The 13515-nt window shown below is 32.0% G+C and overlaps 1 protein-coding gene across 1 annotated transcript; it reads left to right on the top strand.

Moving 5' to 3' along the window:
• The first annotated feature begins 6186 nt into the window (after positions 1–6186).
• LOC128204705 (neo-calmodulin-like) lies at positions 6187–13260 on the top strand. The gene is made up of 7 exons (XM_052906106.1): positions 6187–6204; positions 7622–7673; positions 9937–10080; positions 11240–11302; positions 11689–11785; positions 12472–12572; positions 13229–13260. Exons 1-7 carry the CDS (start codon positions 6187–6189, stop codon positions 13258–13260), a joined length of 507 nt encoding a protein of 168 aa, XP_052762066.1.
• Positions 13261–13515: the final 255 nt, after the last annotated feature.

Below are 13515 nucleotides of genomic sequence, written 5' to 3'. Positions count from 1 at the left end.
TAATGTCAAACATTTGATAACTACTTAAATGCTAGTTCCTAAAACATCTGTATTTGCTGGTGGCTGACAAAATTAGTCCTTTAAGTTGAACATAGATGGCTGGTATTTTATCGCACCGATATTGTCCTTGATGTCTGAATTACTGCTTTGCGATGCAATATTTTATACACCGCGGGGAATGTCCTTGTAATATTGACGCAAACTGTCAAGTTTATATATTGAAATATGCTTTGCTGGAAATGATATGTGTCCTGGGTTTCTATTGTGACATTGTTCAGAGGGATATCTTATCCTTGAACATACCTATATTTCTAGTCATTCCTGTGTTATATATACACCGCGCTACGGTGTTGGACGACTACGTCTATCTTGCCAGAAATAAATGTATGTGTTGTCAGGTTTTGGTGATTTCCATTCATTTTACCTAACGTTGCAAACTATCCGAGGGCGCGAATCAAGCTCAAATTGATCCATGTTTACACTTGCAAAGCACTTTAAATGTGATCAAAATAATAACGTTGTGCGCCCGGTGCTTGAGTTTGGACTCTTTTGTCACATCAGGAAGATCGATAACAAACCGTGATAATTATATGTAATATTGCAAAGACTTTCAAACTCTGAATAAATCATGTGGTAAAAATCTAGTAAATAAATAAATACAATTAATGCTACAAACACTCCCTATTGTTTTTTTTACACGGACCTTGATTCTCAGAAGGCAAGTTCCTCCTTATCCAATATTTGTTCAAAACAGAGTATGAAGGCTACAAAAATAAATGTGCAAATAAAGTTAACTGATTTATCCTATTGCAAATTAGTCTAAAGCATGTTATCAGGAATCAACATAATCAACCCTTTATTGCATGTTACATTTTCTTTTTTATCCCTTTATTGAAAACACATTTAAATGAAAAATAGATGGCAAAGAATGCCCATAATATGTTTATTTTACAGAGGTAGTGTTTTGATAATGTATTCATTATGAAAATAGCATACAATTTGATGCAACAAAAGTTGTTTGAATGTATTGATCAAAGATATTCAATCCTCTCTACTTTTTTTTCAAATGTATACATACTGAACTAATATTTATATATTAATTCATCTTAGAAATATTACCAATTTTACAACTAGCTAAATGTAAATGATTTAAAATTTCGAGATGATTCACAACACCATTCCAGAACAAGTTGTGTTTGAGGCTGTTTCTCAATACATTTTACTGATGAAAAAAACAAAATCATCAATGATTCCTATATCTCTCAGATGTAAGCAGGCTTTCCTTGCAAACGAATTGAAAATTGACATCATGGGCGTTACGACAAGTAGTTCACACCAGGCAAAACGAGAAGACATTATTTAGAATAGAAGTTTTAGGGAAAATTTTACCGAAATAAACGTACTATGGCGATGAGTTGAATGGATAATTTAAGTGACAGACAGAGGCAAAGCTTAATTGTTTCCTTAAAATCAATAGACATGTTTATCATTCTGCCTCAAGCGATTCAAATGTTAACAGTTCACACTGGATATCAAGAGTTATCTAAGGATTTAATGGAAGGTTAAAATAAATAATAAAGCATTAACATTTTCATGATCAGTTGTTATGGTATGTATGGCGTTTTAATGTATTATTTAATCATATTTCATGGAATAAATACTAAAAAAAAATTATAACTAGTGTAATTATGCTTTTGTTTGATCGATCAAGTATGTTTTAAATGAGCTTGTGTCAGAAGTTTCCATTGTTTTATTTAGAGTTTAACATACACGTTTAATCGACTTTTGTATGTAAAAGTATGCAATTTAAAATTGATGTTCGGTGTTTTGTAGGACAATAATGCTTAGTGACTATCACATCACCTACTTGCTTGAAATGAGTTTCTAATTTAAAATAATGTTTCGACCAACTTGTTTTTAATATTATGTTTTAAAATGCAGTTTCGTTACACATCGTCTACATGATGGCAGTAACAGGGTCTATAAAACTAAACTGTCTTTTTCAAGCTACTACACAAATACCTGTAGGAGTTTGACGGTGACAGACATATTATTTCCAACGTTTGACCAGGCCCCAAACGTAGTATGGAGGGCCTTCCCTTAACATCCTTGGCTTATCTTAGATCGTAGTCATACACGATGTAATGTGTGTATATTTCCTCTACCATGTTGGCATGAAAAGTTCACTAGGAAAATTGATAAGGGGATGAAATGCGAGAGCGGCCCGAGTGCGCTAGGGTATCACAATTGCAAACAGCTACCCTTCTCTAGTGTTTATTGCACCAGGACCAAATATCCGTAGGATGAAAGTCGACTTAATAAGAACTAGACAGATTCTCATTAATATACATATTGTTATTCATGGTGTAGTGCTGAATTACTTTCGTTTCTGCAGTGTATTTACTTTTGTACTTGCCGTGCATGCATTGTATAGATCATATTGATATATGTTTCATGATTCTAAATCAAATTTCTGATTAACAATAACAAAGAAAGTACTTAACTTCAATGTCGGATGCTTGTGTCTTTAAGCACGATATTGGATATTGGATCTGGCCATGCACTTTCGATTGTTTTACTCTTGTATTGATGACAGAGTGGCCAACATATTGAATTCATAACAAACATTAAAACTCATAAATTAGGAGGTAATCAAAATGCTGCCCAAGAAAGGGCTTTGTTTAAAATTTTAAGATTCAATATATCCAGATTAATGCCTCAAGTTTTATAGTCCTTCATTTCAATCATCAAAACATACCTTAACATCCTCGATTATTGATGTCAGTGTGGGTTTGTTTTACTCCAAAGAAAACCAAAAATGTCGATACATATATAATTTTATTTTCTTATTCAGAGTCAGAGATATATTTAACCTAAACAACTGGTTGTGCTATCTTTGCAAACTTTTTTAATTACTTTACAAGGATCGTGGAATAGTTGTTAGATTGTTAGATTGTCAGGCGACAGAGTGGTTCGCGGAAGAAACCCACTTGCAACACCCGATCTTATATGCGCAAAGACTTGATACAGATTTTTAAATTCTGAAACATGATAAAAATAATAATTTACGAATACCGTTAAACAGTAAGCTAAAATAAAATAAACTATCTCAAGCAACGAACTGTTTTTTTGTTGTGAACTTTCGAATTAATTTGCACGATACAGAAAGTATAAGCAATAACCAGCAATGTTACTTGAACGAATCGTTAAGAACCATCCATAAAACAGTGTGGCGTCTATAGTCTACAAAACAAAACACACTTAAAAGTGGTGTTTGCAATGAGTGTCATGTTAGAGAGTAGTGTTAGATCAATTTAATTTTTTAATTGCTGGCCGATTGTACAGGCTCAAAATAAAAATCATTTCATTGAGATATTATATATCCTTTCTCAATCAGCAATTTAACTATACATGACATTACAATAAGGTAATGAGACAAGATCTCAGGGATTTGCACACAAAACATCCAATTAAAGTCTTGAGTTGCATTTTAATTAAACAAATATTATTGGTTTATATATCGTACTACGGTATCAAATAGTAGCCAATTGAACTTGATTATTGAGAATATGAAGTTACGGGGTTAGTAGGTGACAAGGTACGGGATATACGTGGCAAAGGAAACCATAGCGGTTGAGATCGAAGCTCGAACCCGAATATTGTTTCAATGTTGGTTTACTCTTATCAAACTTTAAACATCGAAACAAAACACAAGTCTAAATACAAGTGAATAAGTTCAGTGTTGGTATATTCTTATTTAACCTTAAACATACACCATTCAATGCTTATTGTTGCTGAAAAACGTAGCTCTAGATATACCGGTTTGTTTCAAGATATTAGCTTCTGTGCTGCTTTATTCTGACATGAATGAGTGAACTGATCAATAATTTAATCGACTGAACATCTGGGGCGAAGGTTTGTTCACGTGTTTGATCCCCACCAGATGCACATCGCAAAATATGGTGTAGTCTTTTTCACTTCCTCTTCCTCTTCTTATGTACATGTTTGCTTGTTTTTATTTAGTTAAACTTATAAATATGATAAATGTTTGTTTCCGTGTAAGACCGGAAAATATTCATACGATAAGGTCCAAAATATATATTCTACGAGTGGTGAGACATGATTGAAATATTTACCTTTGGTGATCACGAGTTGAAATCTATTGCAATCTGACACTGTAACAAACATTTTTGTTTCTTTTTATCATATACCATAACACAATATGAATGAAAAGTGAATTGTAGTTTTTGCAGAAAAGTGCCAAGTGTTTGACACGTAACGTGATATCAAAGATGACCTGGTTTAAATTGTTTCAAAGCCCTGTGATTATAAATATCAAGGCCCCGTCACTGATTTCAAGTTTGTACCTCAGATAATAATGAATCACTCCATTAGTTTTAATTATTCACGACTGAATTTCAAATTTATTTGAAATTTAATGGTTAATCAAAATTAAGCCTTCAAATGACTCACTTATTTTATGAATTAATCTAGTCTGCTTATAGAACAGCCATTGGTTCAATAACAATATCAAGTACCACAATGGGTTTGCTTTAACATCCTAATAATTTCATCGGTGGTGCATTGACGGGTGTATCACTCTATATTAATTATTTGTCAAGTTATGACATATTATCTGCCGGTAAAATCAGACGCTCTGAATGTTAATAATGCTTGAGAAATGTTCAAATGTTTATGATTCATTCTTTACTAAATAAGGCGTTCTATTTTCTCTCAGATGTGTTTCATTAATGATTAACCAATATAATTCCAAAGGCCAAGTGCTCCAATTTGAGTTATGTTGCTCTAATTATACATGATTTTAATTATTCCCTTGAGAATTATCAAGCATTCTTCTCAAGATTCATAATAAATGAGCGAGTAAACTTGCGCTCTATAAACTATTACAGTAACAGTGTATATATTTTGAGATCAAATACTGACCTTTTACACAGCTTATTTACAGTAAACGACTTATTATATTGTTCGAACGACTGACGTTACCCATAAAACAACACAATTGACCAATCAGAATATAAGTCCCTCTTTAAAGTATTTTGTAATAAGATCAGCTCTTGCCTCAGCTATGTTAACAATGTCGCAAATTTTAGTGCTATTATTATTTCTGATTAGCCGATTCTCCGTTTTTACGAGATACGTAAGTCTTTTTAACAAGATACATTAATCGTTTTAACAACATACGTAAGTTGTTTTACAAGATACGTCGTTTTAACAAGATATTTAGTCATTTTAACGAATTACTAACTGGTTTTAACGAGATACGTCAACTGGTTAAACGAGAAAATAACTTGTTTTAACGAGATACTTAGTTATTTGGACGAATTACTTAGTCGTTTAAACGCGATAAAAAATAAATAACACGTACGTCACCTGTATGCCACCGTTCAAAATCCATATAACGTATAACCTATGTAATTGATTACATATTTTTACATACAATGTGTGAAACATAGGTAGCTGATGAAAGTTGAATCAGAATTATATAGACGGTCAAACAGAACATGCCATTTTGCATTATAGGTGCATTATTTATATCATTTGAACTGATTAACGTTTCTTGGAAAAGAAATACATTTTCTAACCAATGAACCGCCTATTGCAAGTGATTGTAATATATGAATATATATCTCGCGTGAGATTAAGAGAATATTAATCACAATAATGTAATACTTAAATGGTAGTCATGCCGAGTAACTGAAGCATGTTTTTATCTGTAGAAAAAATGAACTGTGATGTGATATAACCATTTTATAATTAGGAAATTCTCATTCGTGACGTTTCAACGCGAACATTGGGGTGGTTTCTTTAGTAACTTAGTTGTCAATTTGTTTTCACCGGTCAAGTGATCCAATCAGAATTTAAGAGCGGCACACATATTTTAACCTGTTGTCAAATAGCTGGAGAGCAATTGATACATTGAAGAGATTTTCAACATTTATAAATTCATTTCAACAGATTGATAAATGTCTCCACAACTACCGAGAGAATGATACGGGCTGCCAATCTCACTGTATAATTTTGTAATCATATCTTCATTTGTGGTAACTTGAAAACAAAACTCGTTATTTATCATCGCGGTATTATTTCCCAAGGGAAACATGCTGTTAAACATTAATCAACGTGTAATGGAGATCAAACGTTAGCATTTTACGCAGCTCATTAAACATGGCAATCCTTGTTGCAGTTAGTAGTCCGGTTCATTATATAGAATAATAATTCTGGTTGGATGACTTTAATTGTTGTGAGCTTCCTGAAGTTAAACTATACATTAATAACAAGCTTATTGTGTGTACCACATACATAATATGTAGAAGCAGTGTTATTGTGTAAATATTTCCTTTTCATGTTCAAGTAGATGTTTAGACTAGTGTGATTGGTTTTTGCTTACTGGTATCTGTTTTTGTTTTCTATTAATGCAAAATGTATTAGAACATTATTCTTGAAAATGAACAGATATTTAGCCTCAGGTGTTCTGTGTTCCTTTCTAACCGAAGATCTGGTCATATCATACAAAGTCTTATAATTGACATTACTTTAAATTAAACGTAGATGACCTTAAATTGAAGAATGATGTTGAGGACTCATAAACTAGTTCAACCAATCGATGATTCCCTGATATTCTGACCGACCTAAGGCAGTAACCTGAAGTGTTATCATACAGACTCGTTAGTGAATGTGTTGTCTGTATGTGTTGTTTGTATGTTTTTGTTTTTCATTCAGTTTCTGTTAGCCTAGTGCCTTTATAGTGGTCATTGCTACAAGTTTGGCTACTGGACATGTCCCTGTAATTTCCATTGAAACGGACGAACTTGCGTTTGTCTTTGGGATGAACAAAAAAAAATTCAAACAAACAAAAAGGTTCGAGAAATACCACTTTCGCGTTCAAAAATGATTCGAAGTAAGAATTTGAAGATATTTTGACATTTTAGAAAACCTATCGTTATGGACAATATCAATACCTTAAAGAGAAACTCGTGTTTTAAACTAAAACATACACAAAAGTCATGTATAACAAACACATACTTTGTGTGATTATCCATTAACTACTTACTAAATAATGCATTTTATGAGAAATATTAATACCTTAAAACAGGATTGCAATCGTGAATCTAATAGGTGAAAACGCAAAAATATCAAATGACTGGTGGGTCCTAAAATATTTACATTGATCGACTTTCTGCACCTTTCGTTCAAATTTAACACGGTATCCATCATAGCAACCATTATTTTCGATATTTATTCATCCTTTAAAGTAAATTTTAACAACAGTATTAATTAAGTTTATCTTATTTGGGATAAAGAGTGAATATTTAAATGTCTGACTATTATTTCTAACCTTCCTTTGTCTTTAATCAATATGTTGCATGAAAATGTTTTACAAAGAAGTTCAGGCTACGTTGGTATGCGATAGAGATTATACAAAACCGATTCGAAGACTCATCTGACAATATTCGGAGTAATAAAAGAAAGCAAGGCAAACAGCAATAACAACCACAGAAACAGTATACCATGCCTAAAATAATAAACAGTTAATGTTAAGCTTACACTGATTTGTGAAAACTAATCAATATTGTGCTTGAAATATGTTTTTATCTTTCAGGCATGCAACAAGAAACCTAAACAAGAAGATGGTGAAACAACGATGGATAAAGGTAATCACATTGTTTGTATTTAGGGTCTGTAAAAAGTGTGCTTTATTTTACCAACAAATATATTTTGGAAAAGAGAACATTAGAAGGCACATAATATAAATATGACGGCAGAATAAACTGTAAAAGCTAGAGGGATATACTTAAGAAACTGTCATTGCTAAAAAATCACAGCTATCGAGGTTTTTCTGACAGGTTCAGTCCATAAAACTGACCGTGCATGATGTTTTTTTTCTAACAGCATCACTTAGTTAAGACAGCGTTTATAGCATTCTTGATAAAATTAATCATTTTATTGAAAATGAGTTCACTTATAAAAGATAACTTTCAGAAATGACATAATTTAAACGTGTCAAAGCCGTTTAATTTAGAACTAAGGCGGGCTGAAATTTGAAAACAAATTTGGAATATATACTGCTGAGACAGTAAAATATCTTATTTCTATCACTGATATATCCTTATATTAAACGGAAAAAACTGTTATAGTTATTAGGATCCTAAAATTATGTGTTATAATTATATTTTTATATGCGTAATTTTATTGACAATTGTGTTTCGCGTTTGATTATGTTCTGGTAATATAAGTAAATGTACAAGTTATGTATTTATAAAATAAGCAACATATTCTTCCATGCAGCCAGCGTATGCTCAAGATACGATGTGAAAAAGACTTTGATTCCGGCATGTTTATCAATAATTGTAAACACCATGTATTAGTTTGACATGAGTGGTCGTTGTTGTTGTTATGTTGTGGCTTTTGTAGTAGTTTCTTTTTATACTTGCCCGTTTTGCTGCTCATTTTTTTCTGTTCTATATTTCAATTTGCTTTTAAGTACATGACTTGTCTAGATAATTTCACACGACAATCAAAAAGACACCTAAACGTTCGACTTGAGTGCATTTTAAAATGTAGTTTGCATCTACATTAAAGGAACTGGTTCTCATATTTATTACGTATGCATGTGTTTTCTCATACCGTTATTGTTTCGGTATGCATGTGTTTTCTCATACCGTTATTGTTTCGGTATGCATGTGTTTTCTCATACCGTTATTGTTTCGGTATGCATGTGTTTTCTCATACCGTTATTGTTTCGGTATGCATGCGTTTTCTCATACCGTTATTATTTCGGTATGCGTGTGTTTTCTCATACCGTTATTGTTTCGGTATGCATGCGTTTTCTCATACCGTTATTACTGTTTTGCCTCCTCAGTTTTTCTGCGCTGTGTAATATTGCGAGGAATTTTGTGTTTATGATGCATTTCATAGTCAAACGCATTCAGGAACTGTATTGCTGTTACAAATTAAGGTTTTAAATAGAAAATAATGGTATCACAATCTTATAGTGTTAGTTAAGTGTACTAATTGGCTAACAAATGATAGTTTGTTATTGTTTTTTGTGTTGTTTTTCACTTACGTATTCAAAAATTGAATGAATCGAAACTTCAAAAACTATTATGTCTATACAAAATGCACCGTCTTGAAAGACACATGCATATATGATATTGCAATAATGTTCATACATATTCATGCATAAGGTCAACTTAACTCAACTCAACTAATCATAATAAATCATATAGAGCTGCCAGTTGTATACATGTTGTATGCTGCTATAAGGTGTTATCAAGTTAGACTGTGTCAATGCAGTTGGCTACATTATGGCTTAATGTAGCAGTTTGTTTAATCACATCTTAAAGGGTTAGATGCGTAAAGGTACATCTGATATTATTGACTGCAATTCCAAGTCATATTAAAACTACCTTACAATGATATTTAAAATTAAATTTATAGTTCCACTGGATTCATTTTAACTCAAGTAGTAATAGAAATTTGATATTATGCCCACCGGTTAAATTATAAGCTAGTTTGCTCATTTAAATTATTTCATTGGTTGATGGTAAGTATTTGACAAATGTCATAAAACGCTTTGGCTAACTTGACCATACGAAATCATTTACAAACGTTTTACACCTGGCTTCACACACATCATATATATTTGCAATTGCACATATTTAAAGATACCATCATCTTAAGAGCACTGTGTGTTTCATTACTGCAATGTTCTGTAAATGCAGTAGTAGTTGAACAGCATAACATACGTTATTTCACTAATACATTTTAGGTATCGCCGTTTACTTATATATATTTCAATATTGTATTGTAACTAAAATACAGTGTCATCCAGAATTATTATAACACTTTTAAAATGTATTTTCTGAACAATATTGTTGTTCATTTAATGCTAACATTGGCACATATTGTTTGCAGAAATACGTGAGTTGTTCCGATTGTTTGACACAAACAACGACCGGTCCATATCACTGCAGGAGCTGGGCAAGGCGATGAGGTTTCTTGGGATGTCACCTTCAGAACAAGAGATAACTGACGCCATGATTGCCTTGGACACAAACGGTATCAAACTTAACTCGCACTTAATAATTATGTTTTAGGCATTACTCTATATTGCAATTGCTTAATATCGATTAACCAAAGCTTCCACTACCTATGAAAATGGTAGGTTTTGAGTTAAAGAAACATCGCTTCCATAGGCGGTGTAATATTCCCTGTGTGTAAAGAATCCCCATTATTTGATTGAAAAACCAAAGTAGCGCGTGTCGTTGACAATAATAAAATGTTAACTACATTTATTCGAGGTGTGAAAGGAACAAGTTGTAATTAAAATTAGATATAGAAGCAGAGATAGAAGTAGTTCGCTATTGACACTATCATTATTGCAAACAGGCATCTGCGCATAATTTCCTCGAGCGTATATTATACATTCATAAAGAAATCAATATATCAGGGAGGCCACTTACTTACTTACTTTGAAGTAGAAGTTTGAAGATATTCATTTTAAAGCAACATAAAAATCGATTTAACGGCTTTTCGCTTATGCAACTTAAATACAATTTTGCTATCAATTATGCAGTGCTTTTGTCATAGAAAGAACTTAAAAGCAACGAAAGAAACAAATTCATTTTTACATTTTGATTTTTGACTTCGAAGACATTTGCTTTATACTTATGCAGGATGAACCTGAGATATGTTTAGCTCTGCTTACTGGGACATATTTGAGTGAAGGCCCCACTTTTTTGGACGATCTTAAGTCACGTTGTACAGAAACAAGTTAAACACACAGTTCTTTTTTTTGGTGCTGATTGTTCAATATTGTCCTTTTAAAGAGATTTTATACGGTTTACGGAAATTGAAAAAAAAAATAGTCATGATTAACAATTTCTCGTTTTTTAAGTTTTTGTCAGCGGAATAAAATAATGTTCTTTATTGTGTAATGCTTAATATTGTTCGTGAAATCTAGAGCCTCGTGAAAATACAATGCATGAAAATCCAAATTATAATATAGTTTAACTTTCTGGATGAATAACAATACCGGCAAAATAAATGTCTTGGTGTTATCTAGACGGTTAATTGAAAATTGTATTAAATGGTTTATGCATCACTATTAAGGCTTTTTTTTTATCTTAGTTTGATACTGAAGTATTCTTTAGAATATTCCTATAATGTTTCTGACTGAGTTGTTCTATCAAATATGACATTTTGATTAAATTTTCAGAAAATGGCAGGATCGAGTTTCAAGAATTTTTCAAATTTATGCAAGCAGAGATGACTAAACTGAGTATGTAGTACACTCTCCTTTGTATTCCTTTTTATTCAATGTTCCAAAAAACAACAGTTGCTGTTTCTATTATATACTATAAATGATATCTAACCTATTTTTTCAAATGTGTTCGTGTATTATTGCAAATCGTAGACACGAAATCCGTCACCCGCCCGTTGCAGTTTTGTATTATTCGCTAAACACCATCATGATTGTGTTTTTAACGTGCTATAGCATTTTTCTTGCTAAACAGCTTTTAACATTTATAAGGGCAAATAAAAGGAACCGTTTTATCTATTGAACTGTTAGGCCTCAATTCATCTTCGAGAACAATGTACTATTTGCAAGTATAATTATTATCGGACTTTAACAGAAGAGAAATGTCATTATTACTTTTGCCTCAGATGAAGCAGATTTCACCAACAATCAAGACACAGTACGCTCAGCATTCCGGACGTTTGATAAGGATGGAAATGGATACATTGACGAGAAGGAATTAAGGTAATTTCTCTTGTAACTAGCATTGGAATGAGTTGAAAATGAATATATATATATTTTTCTTCCAGTTGAGAAATGACCTAACGTAATGAAATTATTAACATTGAGCTATTAAAACTTTGATATCTTCGTTTAAACACTGAAACCTCGATAACGCAGTGAAATCAAACGACTCAGTTATATTGTTCTCAGTTATTTGAAACCAGGTGATTTCTTCTGTTGCTGGCATTGAAATGAGTTGAAAAGATAAATTTTGTTTATTCTATCTTCCAGTTAAGATTTGGCCAACCGTAATGATATTTTTAACAATGAGCTATTAAAACTTCTATTTCTTCGTTTAAGCACTGACACCGTTGGATCAAACGACAACTGGTCCCTGTTATTGCCATTAGATATACATGTAGTTAGTTACATTGGTCACAGTCATTCGCAACCATTCCTTTAAGATTTCATCGATTGGATTGTTTTTGAAAAAAATCGGAACTAAAATGGCAATGTATGAAAAACTTTGTTTCGATTTTTTAGATGAATATATTAAAACACAAACCAAAATAATCGTTTTATGTTCATCAAGAAAATCTGGATAATCCAACTGTCCGCAATAAAGCATTACACTCTTATAATTTTAACGCGTCCTATTAGTGATTCAAATAAAGATGCCAACAATAAAACGAATACTGCAATTTCAGAATTGCAATGAAGAAGTTAGGTGAAGCATTGACTGACAAGGAGCTGGACGATATGATGAAAGAAGCTGATGTCGATGAGGATGGCAAAATCAATTATGAAGGTATTGGAGTCAAGGTTTTATGTTATGTCATTGTGATGAAATTCGACTTTAAAGGTATTGGAGTAAAGGTTTTATGTGAGAGCATCAAGATGAAACATGTCTTTGTCGACGGGAGCGGGACAATGAACTATAACAGCATTGGAGTTAATATTTAAAGTTAAGCTAGATCGATCAAATAAGCTAATCTCGATTGGGACGGGCCAATGAACTGTGTATGTTTTAGAGTAGCGATTTTAAATGCATTTACTATAATGAACACACTGATGTTTATGGTTACGACAAAACAATCTGAGTTGTTGTAAAATTGATTAGCTTTGTCATTATGTTAAAAAAGATGATGTCCATGTGGACGACAAAATCAAAAATAAAGATATTGGAGTAAAGGTTTATGATGAGGAACATTTGTCAGTTTTATTATGCTGCACGAAGTCAACGATTTTAATTTCATCCGAGTATTTTACAAATTACCATGATTATTACATCGGATACATGGCGGAGCAGTTTCAAAGTAAACCTTTTGCCAAATAAAGTATAAGGAAGGCTAGCTTTAACCTTTCATTGTCTATGATAGTTTACTAATATTATATATTCATGAACTAGTTTGATATAATTTGGTCAAGAAAATATATTTGTTATTAAAGATTTCTTTATTTCAGAGTTCGTCAAGATATGGTGTGAAACAACTTGAGGAACTCCTATCCTTCTACATATTTATCATTTACATTAAATGGACTGGCATTATGCATCCTTTGTAAATATTTTGCATTATAATGGAATATAATATGTATCTATGCTTATTTTTGAATAAATTATACGGTACTATTCTTGTTTCCATAGAACATTTTGTCAGTTGGATTTGACATCATCAATTAGTTTGTTGTAAAAGTTATATAAAGCGTAATTTAATAAGTATAATGCGCAGAATAAAATAGCGATTGGCCGA

This window comes from Mya arenaria, chromosome 10 (assembly GCF_026914265.1).
Source record: "Mya arenaria isolate MELC-2E11 chromosome 10, ASM2691426v1".
Classification (NCBI taxonomy): Eukaryota; Metazoa; Mollusca; class Bivalvia; order Myida; family Myidae; genus Mya; species Mya arenaria.
Note: the sequence above shows the minus strand (reverse complement) of the source record. Positions and strands in the feature narration are given on the sequence as shown.

What these genes read in the sequence shown, in the direction of transcription:
- LOC128204705 (XM_052906106.1), top strand. An exon ending in GATTGCCTTGGACACAAACG is followed by an intron (nt 10,081 to 11,239) that starts GTATCAAACTTA and finishes TTAAATTTTCAG; the next exon opens with AAAATGGCAGGATCGAGTTT. An exon ending in TGGCAAAATCAATTATGAAG is followed by an intron (nt 12,573 to 13,228) that starts GTATTGGAGTCA and finishes TCTTTATTTCAG; the next exon opens with AGTTCGTCAAGATATGGTGT.